Source organism: Nilaparvata lugens, unplaced genomic scaffold (assembly GCF_014356525.2).
Source record: "Nilaparvata lugens isolate BPH unplaced genomic scaffold, ASM1435652v1 scaffold6423, whole genome shotgun sequence".
Lineage (NCBI taxonomy): Eukaryota > Metazoa > Arthropoda > Insecta > Hemiptera > Delphacidae > Nilaparvata > Nilaparvata lugens.
In genome coordinates, this window is record NW_024092178.1 from 1 (window position 1) to 16,807 (window position 16,807).

Here is a 16,807-nt window from a genome sequence, read left to right on the forward strand (position 1 = left end):
TCTCCTTAAAATATCTTCATTAGAAACATGGTCCACCCATGACCCCCTCAGCATCCTCCGGTAGAGCCACAATTCAAATACCTCTAGTGTGCGCTCAGTTACAGCTGTCAATGTCCATGACTCTACATCATATAGAAGAACGGAGAAAACATAACACCGAAGAAATCTCATTTTCGAACTGTCAAATCGTGACTTTTGAACATGGTACTCATTTTTAAAAACACAGCTCTGGCCTTTTCGATGCGGATCTTGATTTCTTGTGAGTGATCCCACTGGTCTTCCAGAGTGGCATCCAGGTAAATGTATATTTATTAACCTGTTCAACTGGCTTTCCTTCAATTGTAAGGTGACATCTGGGGACATTTTTCTTGCTGATGCCCATTAACTTTGTCTTTTCTGTATTGATATTCAACCCATGTCTCTCACTACTTTCTGTCACTCTGTTCATCAGCATCTGCAAATCATCTAAACTCTCTGCAAAAATGACTGTGTCATCAGCATATCTAATGTTGTTGAGTATCTGTCCATTCACAGGAATGCCTACATCTACATCTTCCAAGGATTCTCTGAAGATGTACTCAGAATAAATATGAGAAACAATGGAGAAGCACACATCCCTGTCTCACTCCTTGCTGAATTTCTGTACCTTCTCACTGTCATCCTCCAAAGTCACTGATGCTGATTGCTTCCAGTACAAGTTGTTATTATTCTGAGATCTTTATCATCTATTCCAGTCATTTTCAATATCTCAGCCGTTCTCTCATGTTGAACCCTGTCGAATGCCTTCTGATAATCCACAAAGCATGCATATATATATATATTATATATATATATATATATATATCCTTGTTCCATCTCTGCATCTTTGGAATAGCACCTGGATACTGAATAAGGCCTCTCTTGTTCCAACAGAATTCCTAAACCCAAATTGTGTAGCTGAAAATTGCTCTTCACAAAGCTTGTAAATCCTTTTTGTATTTTTTCAGGAATATCTTCAAGAGATGGCTCATTAGGCTGATTGTTCTATATGATCACATTTCTAGCTCCCGCCTTCTTTGCCAATAGAATAAACTCCGACTCCAGCCACTTCTCTGAATGCTTCCATTGTCATAAATACGGTTGAATGAACAAAGAATCAGCCATTTAATATTATCATCATCTAGAAGTTTTATAAACTCTCCTGGATTTTATCAGGGCCTGTCGTTTTACCAGCTTTTGTGTTTTTTATTGGATCTGTTACTCTTCATTTATTAATATTTATGTCCTGTTTTACAGATTATTTTGGGAGCACCTGCTCTATTGTCATGAAATAATTCTTCTATAAGTTTTTTTCACATCAGTTCGACTCTCTCCTTGTCAACAATTTATTCCATTTCCTTCCACCAGTCTATTTAATGATATTCTTTTAATTCTTCATAAAGCAGCTTATTAGCTAAAATCTAGCAATCATAGTAAGTTATAAGTGCACTACATTGAAATCATATCATTGTAAGTTATAAGTGCAGAACATTGAAATTAGAGCAATGGTCGTTATTAAGTACCTAATATGCAAATGCATAAAACGTAAGACTGACGTATGAAAAGACACCAGACATTCCAGTTAGACTTTACTATCATACATATAAGCATTAACTTCTCTTCTGTTTTATATAGGTTACTCACAGTGTTTCCAGGAACAATAAGAAAAGTTTCGATGTTGTGATCTCTCAAATAGGAATTTTTCTCCGCCTCTGCCTGGCTCAACATCGTATGCTCCATCCAGACATTTCAGTGTTTCTTTTGTTATGTGAACGCGGCTGAGGAGCAAAAAGAAAAAGTTGTTATTGACAATTCATGTGAAGTACAGTATTTGTAATGAATTGAAACTCAATAAACTTCATATATTGTATTAATTTGAAATCAATATTCAATGAGAATGAATGAGATGTGAACATGAACTACATACTTGACTATCACCTATACTATCAAACGAATATATTTGATGAACTTGATAGATACAATTTTGAAAACAGTTAGGCCTACTCCATCACGAGATGAACCTAGGTTCTCTTTTTTTTAAATGGCAACAATGAGCCATCTATTGGCGTGGTCATCCTAGAGAATAAAGAACAACTGGAAAAGAATAACACTTTTAAGATAACTCATATAAAACCATACAAAAAGCAAAACGGATTGAAAAATACAAAATAAAAATATGATTGAATGAGTAGTTGACTATATTTGTAATTACCCAGGTATGCCTCCGCTCTCCATGTAATTGGCTAGTGTGACGTCATTGGACCAGACATCGAACTGCCATTTCCGCAGGCCCAACACGCCACAGTGCACACGCCCTGTGTGAATGCCTACACGCATATTAACGTTCACACCCATCACTTCGCGAACCAACCTGAAAGTCCACAAACTTTATGTGAAAGAGCCACACTATCTACAATATACAGACAAAGGTAAAGACTGTGGTTGCATGGCAAATAGTGTGCATCATGGAGGTCAAGTGCACCTCTTCCATGCTGTACAGTCAGTATATACAGTACATTCCATTATAGATCTATCATTCAACAACCATCAAATGATGAGTTTACCAAAGATTGATACTGGTGTAACAGACGAAACAAGTATCTCAAATTTTTTAATAAACCAGTGATTAAATTTCACAAAATTTCACTCGAAAGTCACAAATCTATATATATATATAAAAGCGAAATGGCACTCACTCACTGACTGACTGACTAACTCACTCACTCACTCACTCGCATAACTAAAAATCTACCGGACCAAAAACGTTCAAATTTGGTAGAATTTTGGCCCTTTAGAGGCGGCATTAAGAAATCTTTTGACAATATTTTAACTCCAAGGGTTGTTTTAAGGGTTTAAAGTTCGTCTTTTAGCATGTATATTCTTCTTCTCCAATCTCTAATTAAATTGAAATTTCCATATCACATGTTACTATAGAACTATAATCTAGATAGAGTACCTCTTCGAAACAGTTGTTAACTGGCAACTAAATTAATAATTTTGTCAGGTTGGCATTAAGTTGAGTTGACTTTGTTAGGTTGGCACCAAGTTGAAGATTTAAATGCATTTATCGCGGAAAAATTGATTGGGCACTGCTACTTAAATCTGGGAATATTATATTACTAGCCGTCAGGCTCGCTTCGCTCGCCATATCCGTTTAGCCAGACGTTTAGTCTGGACCCCCGACTGGATTGTCCTAACATATGATAAAAATGCTCAAATGAAAAATGCAGGCGAGCAAGCGAGCTGCTGATCTCATTCTTGGACGATCCAGTCGGGGGTCCAGGGGCGGAGCCCCCTGGCTAGACGGATATGGCGAGCGAAACGAGCCTGACGGCTAGTACAATATATACAGTTTAGGATAGATCTATCATTCAACAACCATAATGATGAGTTTACTAGAGATTATAGTGGTGTAACATAATGAAATAAAAACTCACATATATTGTCAAATTCTATAGTTTTATTTGGTACAGGACCATGGTTTAGTGACCAGACAGGTCTCATTTTCAAGCTGTCAGTGGTGTAACAGATGAAACTAGTATCTCAGTACTAGTGAATAATGCAACGGTTTTGATAATATTAAGTCGTTTTGATTTAATGTGTAGTTGTGCTTATTTTCTCATCAAGAAAAATTACCAGCCTTTTTTATGATGGAGCAAATCACTGGGAGTCATAGCTTCCCCTCCATTTTGATTGTCAACTTTGTAAAAATCAAAATAAAATTTAGAGATCTCTATGAAAGTTGACGGAGATTAATGAATACAAAGGATGATCACAACAAAATTATAACAATAATTCTGATATGCACTTTCTTTCACTAGAAAATGGTCATGATTGGTGGAGACATTTTTTATGTATACTGAAACATTTCAAATTTTTAATTTATTCTAACACTTTTGATGCTTATTTAGCGTGACATTTTGATCACTCTGTATCATATCTCATGAGAGGGAATTGTTGCCACATCGGGCCATATGCTAACACTAAGTTTAACGTTAAACCACGTTACTTGTAGCATATTTATCATAATGTGTTCCACTCGTGGTTTAAACGAACAAATGACTTTTCTCCGTTTAAACCGGATATCTGCATACGGGCCTAAGAAACTAATACATCTTGTATATTCACATCTTACAAAGATAATATGAGTTTAAATCTTAGAAACAATCTCGGAGGAAACAGTGGAACCCTAACATCAAGTACCTAATTTTCCACCATGTAATAACCAGGTAGTCAGCAGTGTTCACACATCCCAACCCAAATAATAATAAGCTCAACCTCAACGTATTATTTGCCCTCTATGTCAATGTCATCTCCGTTTTCCCCCTCCCCACCCCACCATCACCCTTCAATTCCATCCGCCTGCCATTTCCTTTTAGCACACTCATCTCGTCATCTCTCTCTCTCTCCTGCTCCATAACTTCACTCTCTCTCTTTTCATTTCTCTCCTTCCATTTCCTCATCATTCATCTTTGGTGCAGGCGCGCCCTAATATAAGTTACTAATATGTAATATAACATGTAATCTGCGATGCTCATTTCCTTATTCTCTCCTTCGTGTTCTCTCTTTCCTCCTCCTCTCCCTCCTCCTTCTCCTGCTCCTCCTCATCATTTTCTTAGTAGACTACTTCAATGCTCACTCATTCATCTTCTAATAATTCTATACCATCTCAAACAACATACACTATTAATCATTTCATCTTTTTATTACCATTCTCAACACTTTCCAATTGTTTCACCTCTTTTTTTCCTGTTTCACCATCTTTCTCCTTAGTTTCACATAATGCATCATGTCTCCAAAAATGTGAACAGACTTATGCGCCACGAACACATACATTTCTCTTTTCATCAGGTGATGTCATGCTTATTATATCTGTGTTTCCACAGAGACAGTAAGATACAGATATAATCAGCTGATAAAAAGCGAAATGCATGTGTTGGTGGCGCATAATCTGTACGCACCTCATACAATAATTCAAATATTAAAGGTGCGTACAGACTTTTGCTCTGCTCCGCAATCGAACGTCACTCGAGCAGATCGATTGATGATCGACCGGTGAGCAAGAGTGGAACGCGAGAAGAGCTAACATCTCCCGTAACGTTCATGATCGGAGCATATGCGGAGCGTGCGTGGAGCGATTGCGGAGCGAGTTCGGAGCGATTGCGGAGCGTGTTGGAGGCGCGTATATCTGTACGCACCTTAAGATGTTATGAATTGAATTTAAACATTTGGAAAATTTGTCTACGATAAACCTAATGTTTCTTTGGGTTTAGAGAGTAAGTCATATCTCCACACAGGTTTAACCTAAAGAGGGATGCACTGTGGACATATTCATATTGTTATCGTATTATGCGTGAAATTATTCCGTATTATAATATAATTTTAATTTTTGAAATATGTTTTAAACATTGTAAACTTGCAGTGAGATGAATGATTTTTTTTCAATAATTATTTCCTGTAGTGATATTCAGGTTTGACTCTTGAACTAATGTCAAAGTTCTGGAATCAAAATCAATATTGAGTCTACGTATTGATATTTTCGAAGTCTTCAAACTTTGGTATTTTTCTCTATCTATATGATAAATTTCTATCTAATAAATTCCATTGCAACTTTGCCTGTTTTAGGTACTCACGCAAGGCATCAATCATGTCAAGGCCCATTTCGACACAGCAGTGAGCATGATCGGGTCTCGGCTCAGGCAGACCGGACACGCAGTAGTAGCAGTCCCCAGCAATTTGATCCTCAAACAGTAGTGCTCCTGCGCTAGTCTGTCAAACCTATCACAAATAGACATATTTCAAAATAAATCATCAACATTTCAATAGCTTAGGAGACTTTAAGACCTTTTAAAAATGTATTTATTATAAGATCATTGAAATGTAGGGAGAGGAAGAATTAGTTAACCTTCCCCTCCCAAATTTAGATAAGACTAGCAGGTAATCCATGCTTCACAAGGTGTAATTAAAAACTTGACAAACTGATAACTAGACCTACTGAAATATTGAAGAATTTAACAGGGTAACTACCATGTGCATCAATTTTGATGCACACAGAATGTTACTCCCATAACTTGTGCATCACTTCTGGACATGCACTGGTGTCTATTAGTATACCATATTTAAATTTATTAGTCTTTCTGACAGACCATGACATTTTTTTTTCCATAAAAAGGCTGAAAAACCTGTGAAACGTATATTACAAGTTCAAATGTTGTATTTCCTGTCAAACCACTTCTCTGAAGCATGTGACCACTTTTGATGCACATGGTGTGTGTTGGGATTTACAAAACAGTTAGCTGACTGCAATATTGTATTCATCACAATTGTCTACCAGCAGACTTCTAACAACCTGAGCTAACCTAACCTTGCTATTTATAACCATTATAGTTATTGAATAAACAGAAGTATTGAACATCTCAGTTTTTCTCATTTCTGTGATGTGGTTTGATCCCAGATACTAGAAAAATTGCTGTTGTTTCTGTGAAATAGATTTGACAATTACTATATTCAAAGTGATTATAATTATTTAGCAGATTGCAATATGAAACCGTAGGTAGCTCCATCAAGGATTGCAGTAGGATGTTTACTGTTCAGCTCATAAGACTGCTAGTATATAATATAATTATTTTGAGAAGCCTCTCTTTGCATGCTTCATTTTCAAGCAGTCTTTCTTCAGCTGTACAGTAAACTTCCACTGTGAATATATTTTAGTAGAACTTATTAGTAGATTTTTCATTGATGTTGTGGAACTCCTTACAAAAATAAAACATTGATGTAATGTTGTAAATTTCACTTATTATTGTGGAGGGATATTTCACTTATTATAATTCCACTTCTATATTTTATCTGATAAGTTAAGTGGAATTGGCAACATTAGATACATCATTGTTTGATTTGATTTTTGTATAGTGTATTCCTGGGCCCCAGGCCAACAACAGATCCAAGATTTGAGTGAATGTAAAGAAATGAAAAGATATACAGAGAAGACTCATTATAATATATCATGATGAATGACATTTATTGTAGGAACTCAATTATTTCATAGTAATAATAAATTCTTCCAGATAAAAGTTCCAACATTATAAAATGTTCCATACCTATATAACCTACCACCATGAACCTCCCTGAATATGAATAAATAACTCATGACTACTTTTACTCCTGTATCTTCTAACATTATTACACTAAAACAATCTGAATCTGAATAATGAACCTACTCCTAACTTCTTATATTTTTACCCTAAAACACCCTAATCTTTTCTTCTGCATAATAAACCGACCTCTACTCCTACCTTCTAATATTTTTATCCTAACACTAAATCTAAATAATTAACCTACTATCAAAGCCTACTTACTAATTCACCACTCTAAATACACAACACCTGAATCTGAATAATGAACCTACTCCTAACTTCTTATATTTTTGCCCTAAAACACCCTAATCTTTTCTTCTGCATAATAAACCGACCTCTACTCCTACCTTCTAATATTTTTATCCTAACACTAAATCTAAATAATTAACCTACTATCAAAGCCTACTTACTAATATCACCACTCTAAATACACAAACCCCTGAATCTGAATAATGAACCTACTCCTAACTTCTTATATTTTTACCCTAAAACACCCTAATCTTTTCTTCTGCATAATAAACCGACCTCTACTCCTACCTTCTAATATTTTTATCCTAACACTAAATCTAAATAATTAACCTACTATTAAGTTAAAGCCTACTTACTAATATCACCACCTAAATACACAAACCATAAATCCTTTCCTTGTCTCTATTTTTTTGAAACAGTGTGTGTTTCAAAGAAACAGTGGTTTGCATATTGCTACCACGGGGCAAGCAGGACAAAAAAGCTTCACTTTTTTAGCATGTTTCACAGCATGATTTCTCCCAAACTTTTTGACATTCTTTCATAACACATACTGCAACGGGTTCTCTTGTCTAAGTCTTGTATGATATGTCGGTTAACTGCAGGCATATTCATAACTGGCTCGTCGATTCCAGATGATATAAGTCCAAGTATTATCTGTTCCCGGAATTTTGTTATGTCGATTTTCTTATGCTCGATTCTTTTGTAAGTAGATGTGCATTGACTATTGAAGTATTTGTAATTAGTTCGAAAGCAACTTTGCGATACCACTTCAATCCTTACGTATAGCTGAATTATATGAAGCCATCTGGTCAAAACATCAATGAATCCCTTAGCTGAATTGTATTCGACAATTGTTGAAGGTTTCTGAAGAACTCTATTTCGCTTGGTTGGTACATCAACTATAGTAGGTGCAGATTTCGTAGTCAGGAAGAGCACGTCTCTCTTATCATACCATATTTCCCTACAATAACTTTTGTGTCACTCTGCAGACATTTCATTTCTCCCTTTCTCAATTTTGCATTCACAACTGTTTTGGGATTATGCTTTCTATCTTACGCAGTGTTCCTATAAGATGAGTTTTGTTAGCATTAAGCTCATGGGCAAGCTCAACCGAAGTATAATAGTTATCTGTGTAAAGTTCACGTCCTTCACCAGAAGCGGCTGCATCAAATTCATCACTGTATTTTGCGAAGTTAAACGATGTGAATGGTTGCTATTTTGTTCTTTTCCACAATAAATTTTGAAGGAATACGTGTATCCACCATCTAAGCAGAGTTTAAAAACTTTAACTCCATATTTGTGCCTTTTATTTGGTATGTACTGCTTTATTGATAGTCGGCCTTGGAATGGAATCATAGACTCATCTATGCATACTTTCTTCCAACCACAACTGCAGATTTGAAAATAGAGACAAAGGTTTCCATCAGGTGTTCAATTTAAATAATCTATTTCCTACAGACAATCTTCATTATTTGAAAATGATCATTTTTAGGAGGACTTGGATCTATTTCTTGCTATTTTCGCATGTTTAACCACATCGTTTCGATACAGAGATTTGTAGACCAATAGTCACTTATTTGGGGTTTGTTGTCGACTCCCATCCAGAGAATTAAGCCCAAAAACCTCGTATTTCGTCACTATTTGTTTCAGTCCAATCATTCAATGAAGAATGGGGAGTAATAGTCTCGTAACTATACCCTCAACGATACATTGATCAGCATATATGTTTGTCTGTTTTACGATCATATTGATAATTTCATCATTCACAAAAAGTTTGTAATAACAATTGGATCTTTACCTTTAGCAGTTTCATAAAATTTGGGCGAAATTTATCTTCCACCACTTGACTTTCAAAATCATGCAGATTATCACCAATATCATACCAAGTCACGGTTTGTTGTTGTTTATACCTACAAATTGTTCATCAATACATAACTTCATTTTCAGATGCACTAGAACTGTTTTCACTGAAGCCTACTACATAGTCAGGGTCCAAACTGAATCGCCATGAAAATATCAGAGTCACTATCACTATTATTTGCAAAATTTCCTTCTTCATGATCCTCTCGTCAACGTAAATATAATCAAGTTCCAATGAGTCGATGTTATACTCACGGTCATCCATATTAATTACCAAGATTGATTTCAAGCACTATCTAGTATACTGAAAGTTACTGTAAACATTATCAAATGATACTAACCTATAAACTTCCAGATTTTCGATATAATCACAGATTACCAGATGATAGGAGAAGATCAGGCCGAAATTAACTGATTTCAGTGAGTATAGATCACAGAGATAGAGTACCTATTCACTATCTTGAAAAAGTTCTTATAACTGCCACCAGGGACGACTTAATTTGAAACCAAGAATGATCTATGCTACTCATGAACCAGTGAAGCCGATTGTATAGACAAAAACACATATAGTTGTATCCCAGATTGGACACAGCTGTCTGTTTGATGAAGAAATTGTGACCACATCTGATGCACATGGTCTCTGGGTAACAAGCAATGTGTATCATATCTGATGCACAGTGAAGTAGCAGAGGAATGGGGAAAAATGACTCTCGGTTGATGAATTCATTTCATATTTTAGACATGGTAGTCAACCTGTTAAAATAGGCATAACCGTGCTCGGTAAATTAAGAATCTATATGCAAAATTTAAATTTAATCAGTCCAGTCGTTTAGACTTGAAGATACGTCATTCGGATTCCCTATCCCGAACGAGTATAAGGCTGTGCAAAGGCTAAAAATGAACTTCCTACTCGCGATATTTTTCAATTCGTATATCATCAAGCTATCAAAATGAAAAAGTTTTCTCAGGAAAACATTTTTTTTCGATCATCACTTTTTGAGATACGAGCGCCTGAGTTCGATTTTTGGGACAGAACATTTCAAATTTTGTAAGAGATAAATCCATGAGATTTAGAGGATGAACTCTCCATGGTATTGTTGATCTAGTAAAACAAAAAGTTTCTGAAAATATCAATTTTTGAAAAAGTTATTCAATTTACCAAAATAACTCAACAAAAAGTTATTATTGGTTGTTTTTAGTAAATTGAATAACTATCATTAAAATTGATATTTTAAGAAAATTTTATTTTACTATATCAACAATACCATGAAGAATCTATCCTCTGAATCTCATGGATTTATCTTTTACCGAATTTGAAATGTTCTGCCCCAAAATTCAAACTTCAGGCGCTCGTATCTCAAAAAGTGATGATCGAAAAAAATGTATTCCTGAGAAAAAATTTTCATTTTGATAGGTTGATGATATACAAATTGAAAAACTTTGAAAATATCGCGATTAGAAAGTTTATTTTAAGCCTTTGCACAGCCATAAGCCGATTCTTTCCTTTATTATATTATAGCTATAAATATTCCAAAACACTTTCAAGAAAGATTCTAAAGTTAGCTATTATATGACGGAAAACTTGCCTGGCGAATAGTTCGTTGAGCAGTCGTACCAATTCTTGAGCCGTGCATTGGTCTGACAAACTTGTGAAGCCGCATATGTCAGCAAATAGTATACTGAAAAAACAATTTCAACATAAATTCCTTAATAATGTTGTAGAGCTATCCCCAATACATATAACAAACTATACAACGTTCCTATTCCATATAGGATGGGGTTCATGAATATAATTATTATTATCCGATTACATTCACAAAATTTTCTTATGACTGTCAAGATGCGACAACTGTATGTGAGATTGAACAATATCGTTGCAAGAAAATTCTATCAACCCTGGAATCAATGGTTTCCTTTCTCATTTAATTGGAAGTTCTGCTCCAATGATTGTAGGTTCTTCTCTAAAACAATGTTGATGAACACTCACATACAGCAACCATGTTACAGAAGGGCAGATAGAAATCTACAAAAAATTGACACCCTGGCTTACTAGTGCCAGTGATGTAACTCACTGAGCAGAATGTGATAGCAGTTCGGATTCAAATATCTCAAATTTCAAGTTCTAAAAAATATGTTGGAGAAGATCTGCCCTATGATTTGTAATATGTTCTCCGGTCCCAAACTTTGTCCAGATGTGTTACTGTCTACTGGGGCAAGGATGTAGCTAGGATTTTATTTTGGGGGTGCTGAAATAGGCAGAAAGGTTATCAGGATGTGATAGTTTCATCTAATAGTACGTACAGTCAGCCACAGAAGAGCTCTAAAGTAGGTGCACACAGATCGTCATCGGACGGATCGGACGATTAGATTGATACATTATTTTCAATGGAGTGCGCATACCTATCCGCATCGTATAGGTATGCGCACTCCAATTGAAAACGATGTATCAAATCCAATCATTCGATCCGTCCGATGCGTGCCGTTCGTCCGATGACGATCTGTGAGCGCCTACCTTAATTGTCCGTATGCGTGTTTGTTTGTGCCAAATAACTACAGAATACAATATTGCTGTATTCTGTGCAAATAACCTAGCTCAATAGTTCGGTAAACTAACCAGAAAAGCTAAGGTATTTTAAGAAGGTTTTTTCTAGAATTTCGGGTGGAATTTCGAGGGCTTTACTACTCTCAAAAATAGATCAGGATTACAAGTGCAGTGATGTGATGAATTTTGTTAAAATCGATACTTTGAACCTTTCATATTCTTTATTGCGATATGAAGCAAAGATCTAGGGGTCTAGAGTGTATTTGGCCTAAAAATTTCTGAAATAACCATTTCAGAAAATAGTTATTCAATGTACGGTGATAATTAAGTTTAATATTTGACAACAATTTGGTGTTTTAATTTTACTGAATTCAAAATTTCTAGCTCATATATATTTTTTGACAAATTTGAATTTGAACTTTCAAGCATAACCTATTTTATTGGACATTATTATCAAAATTTGGGAATAGAATAGTTTTGGGCCAAGCCTGAATCATATTTAAGTGATTTGTAATAATTGTATCCACAAATAAATAAATATATAAATGATAATAACCGATCTTGGGATCCAGAACTACATCTAACTGAAAAGTTTAGCTATGTACAGAAAACGATGGAAAGCTGCCAACCAATCGAATGATTGAAGCTGAAGAAGAAGAAGATATGTGATCTATTCATATCTACAGAACATAATATATAGGCTATACGGTATATTATACCGTATAATATCATATAAGTCTATCTATAGGAGAATATTCTTTATTGTGATCTGAAGCAAGTACCAGAGATCTAGGGATCCAGAGCTACATCTTACTGAAAAAATTATAGCTCTAGACAGAAAACGACGGAAAACTGCCAACCAATTGAATGATTGCAGCTGAAGAAGAAGAAATGTGATTTTTTATATCACAGTATTTTAATCTACACATAGATAAGATAAGATATCAATTTATTGAATACAGTATATGTAATACAATAAACATTGAACATCTCCTAGAGATTAATTGAAATAAGCTAAACCATACAACAAAGAATAGGCTATAATGGAAATATTGGAGAAAATTAAACCGATTTAATTAATGCAATGCGCTTAATAATACTTGTATTCATACAATAATTTACATAAATTTAGGCATACATAAAGTACTCTATCAATCAATCAATCAATCAGTAACAGGGCTCATGATGTCATGTAACAGGGCTACCAAAGCTTACAGAAGTTCACTATCTAGACCAAGATGGACCACTATAGGATAAGATTCAATGCATCCATTCAATAAATCAAATTTGTACCGTACGAAAAGCTGTTAGTTGGACCTTAATTTCAAATGTTCAAGACTCAGGATGATTTTCATTTTTTTCAAGTGAAACAGATTGATTTCTGTGGTCATTTTATATTAATTCAATGAATAATAGTAATCAGTACATATACCGTGTATCATATCATGTCTATCTATAGATATCATGTGATCTATTGATTGTTAGCAGGAATCCTCATTCTAACCCTTCATACCCAATTCATTTGAAACTGCTAGAAATTCAATCGTGTCTGCGGTGATGGAGCCTGCAATAAGCAAACAATGCCTGAATGAATGCAGTGAAATGAGGTGTGAGATGCATTCGGTGTAATACCAACCTGACATTCTCGTGCTTCTGAATGTAGATCTTGTGGAACATGGAGTCCTGTGGCTTCCCGGCAATGTCAGCCTTCATCTCCATAGCAACGTGACGTGGCAACACTGACAGCAGAAGTCGCTCCTTTACAAAACCAAAAACAACAGACATTTTATAGTGAAATCCACGTTGTAATGTCAGTGTTTGATTAGCATTGGTGCTGCTATCCTCGTTTATAATTCAACAAAGCGGATAGCGCTATCTCTGTTCTCGCTTTACTCTGTTGCCAGATCGTCTTTTAACCATGTTGAATTTATAATTAATGTAGGATATGAGATTTTAGCGATGGTAATTCTATTTTAACTTATGATATAAGATCATCATATGAGAGTAGACAGGTGAGTAATTCAAAAAATTGGTGTGGCGCACGCACACAACTTCCTTGCCGTTATGAAAATTGATCACCTGACGCTTGTTTCCCGCGCATCTCAAGTCTACTATTCAAAGATTTGAGCCAGCTGGTGACAGGGCAATAACGCTGGAGACACACATGAGGTCTGCTATCCTTCATAGTGGAATGATTAATAGAATCAACAATAATTTGCAATTGAATAATCACATTTCTCTAATTTAAAGCTTATTTTCAATTTTAGGTGAAATTTACTGAACATTATTGTAGAGATTCTCATGCTCAATCTTTTCCACTCAAAATTTTTTGTTTAAAGTGTATCTGAGCCTGATAATTGAGAATCTAAAATCAAACTTTGCCTAGATGGGGAGGAGCTCCTGAAATTTTACGATGTGGGACTTGGTGGCAGTGATAGAGCTTACCGATGACTATTCAAGGTATAACTTTATCAAAATCGTTGGAGCCGTTTTCGAGAAAATCGCGAAAAACCCTGTTTTTGACAACATTTTAGCCGCCATCTAGAATCGCATTCGATCAAAATGTTCTTGTCGGATCCTTAGTGAAAGGACCTTAAGTTCCACTTTCAAGTCATTCCGTTAATTGGGAGATGAGATATCGTGTACACAGACGCACATACACTCATACCACACACACACACCCACACACCACACACACACACACACACACACACACACACACACACCAACACACACACACACACACACACACACACACCACACACACACAACACACACCCACACTACAGACCAATACTCAAAGACCAGTTTTTTGGACTCAGGGGACCTTGAAACGTATAAAATTTAGAAATTGTGGTACCTTAATATTTTTCGGAAAGCAATACTTTCCTTATCTATGGTAATAGGGCAAGGAAAGTAAAAATTCATTTTAAAATTAATGAAAAATATAATTTCCTGCTTAATAAAATATATTGATTATTCCAAACTAGAACGAACAGTTAATACCATCAATAAACCTGTATCAGCTAGCGTTTATTAAAGGTATTGACAGACAGAGGATCGGCCACGTTTTTTCTCCTATCTTTCTCCAATGCCATAATAACGTGGACCTCACTATAGAAGTAAACAGGCTATGAACACTGGATTATTGAATCTTTTCAGTTTCACTTCAACACAATTCAAATGGAGTATGGAAGTATCACACTCAAGATTTACATCAAATCCATTCAATGGATATCAACTCAACTTTTTCGTATTCTTTTGTTCATTGCATATTTTCTCAGTCTTCATACACCCTTCAACGAATTGATATCAACACAATTTTTTCTTCAATGTTGTTTTCTATCACGAATTGTTTAATATTATTAAATCATTTTTTTGCTATCAAAAAGAACGACTAGCAGTCGAATTTGACTGCTACTCGTTCTTTTCGATAGCAAAAACAATTTTTTCGTTTTATTTTATTGTGTTTATAATTCCCCCACACTTCATGAACCCTTCATTATTACAAGAGTTTTGAATGTATGTCTCCCTTTTTTCAGTATAAACGTATACTGTACTACTACAGCTTGCTGCATTGGAATAGTGTCTGGTTAAAACAAGTATGTCTCATCTATGAACCTATGAATAGATGCAATTTCGATTGATTCTGGTCTTCATAAGATGGAAAATCCTGATCAACGGGTGAAAATGAACTTGAAAATTCCTATAGTGAGATCCACGTGATTGAGATGGAGAACAGCGTTGCCGATTCTCTGCCTGATTAATTATCTTTCATATTGTCAAAAAACGATTTGGCATCGTTGTGGACCTAGAAATGGATAGTACTACCTGCTTTGTCGAATAATAGACAAGGATAGCAACACCAAAGTGGATCAAATATGGTCATATAACGTGGACCTCACGATAGTGATTAAAGTTTCAACTTTAAAAAAATATTACCCATAGAAGAGAATAGGAAAGTATTATATTTGCGCTCTGATATTACTTATAAGTGGTTTTGGAGTCACATGCAGTTAACGGCAGAGCAGATCATCGGAGAGAATAAATCTGTGTTAATAATAGTCATATCTCATAAGAATAATTATTTTAATTTGTTGGTGGAGGGCTACTCTCATTTATCTGGAAATTGGAATTCAAATACTCTTAGATTTCAAATTTCAGATGAATATTACTCATATCCTCGTAGACGAGTGTACCGCTCATTTATGAAAAATTTATATCTTTTTTGTGTAGTTGAGAAGTTGATATTGTGGTAATTATTCATATTGAATGAAAAAGACTAAGAATTGTCAAAAAACCACTGATTTATTGATAATAGGAAAGACCGGTTTCGGTTATTCACCATTGTCAATCTCTGAAAATCTTCTGAGTTTATCAGAGATTGACAATGGTGTAATAACCGAAACCGGTCTTTCTAATTATCAATAAATCAGTGGTTTTTTACAATTTCTTAGTCCTTTTTCATTCAAAGTTATATCTTCTTCCTTTGATCGACAGCTTGAAATATATAGAAAATAATATCTAGAGACATAGTGGAATCAAATTGGAAAGAAACCCTCTAGCTTATTGCTATCAGATCTACTGACGTCCCTCCCCTATCAGTTTTTCGATGTACAGTACTACACAAATACATTGTCTGTTGAACAAAGTTTGTAGGGCTATCTACAATAAACTATCCCTTTAGAAAGAGATAAAAAATTAGAGAAATATTACTGGATCAGACACTCATTGCAACGAGACGGGTGATGTCTAATTTAATGTGAACATTGAATCATAAAGTAAGTGAATAACCACAGATAACGCATTAATCTGTGATTGAATTAAGGTATTTAGAATTCGATTTCCTCCATTTTCATCTTGATTCAATTTCTAATGTCTCCCAACTAATTTTCAACTTTTAAATTTTTCCTAGCATTTCTTGGCGTTTTTTCTGCGTTTTCTCACATTTTTCAAGAAGCGGTTTCTCACATTTTCCTCAGTTTGAAGCGTTCTTATAGATTAC

General features: G+C 35.1%; 2 protein-coding genes across 2 annotated transcripts; both read right to left on the reverse strand.

Moving 5' to 3' along the window:
* Nucleotides 1-1,662: 1,662 nt before the first annotated feature.
* Nucleotides 1,663-4,854, reverse strand: LOC120356297 (adenylate cyclase type 6-like; the record flags this gene model as incomplete). Its single annotated transcript, XM_039445215.1, has 3 exons — nt 4,757-4,854; nt 2,231-2,389; nt 1,663-1,796 (listed from the first exon to the last, which is right to left on the reverse strand). Coding segments are annotated over exons 1-3 (391 nt in total), but the record flags the coding sequence as incomplete, so codon positions are not given.
* An 809-nt stretch (nt 4,855-5,663) lies between these two features.
* Nucleotides 5,664-13,587, reverse strand: LOC120356298 (adenylate cyclase type 5-like). The gene is made up of 3 exons (XM_039445216.1): nt 13,439-13,587; nt 10,847-10,939; nt 5,664-5,796 (listed from the first exon to the last, which is right to left on the reverse strand). The coding sequence occupies exons 1-3, from the start codon at nt 13,585-13,587 to the stop codon at nt 5,664-5,666; spliced, it is 375 nt and encodes a 124-aa protein (XP_039301150.1).
* Between the last annotated feature and the right edge of the window lie 3,220 nt (nt 13,588-16,807).

Bases quoted from the DNA above. Each gene is read 5' to 3' on its own strand.
- LOC120356298 (XM_039445216.1), bottom strand. From the start codon at position 13,587: ATGTCTGTTGTTTTTGGTTTTGTAAAGGAGCGACTTCTGCTGTCAGTG. The intron at 10,940-13,438 runs GTTGGTATTACA...TTGTTTTTTCAG, and splicing joins CAGAAGCACGAGAATGTCAG to TATACTATTTGCTGACATAT. The intron at 5,797-10,846 runs GCAAGTTTTCCG...TATTTGTGATAG, and splicing joins CTCAACGAACTATTCGCCAG to GTTTGACAGACTAGCGCAGG.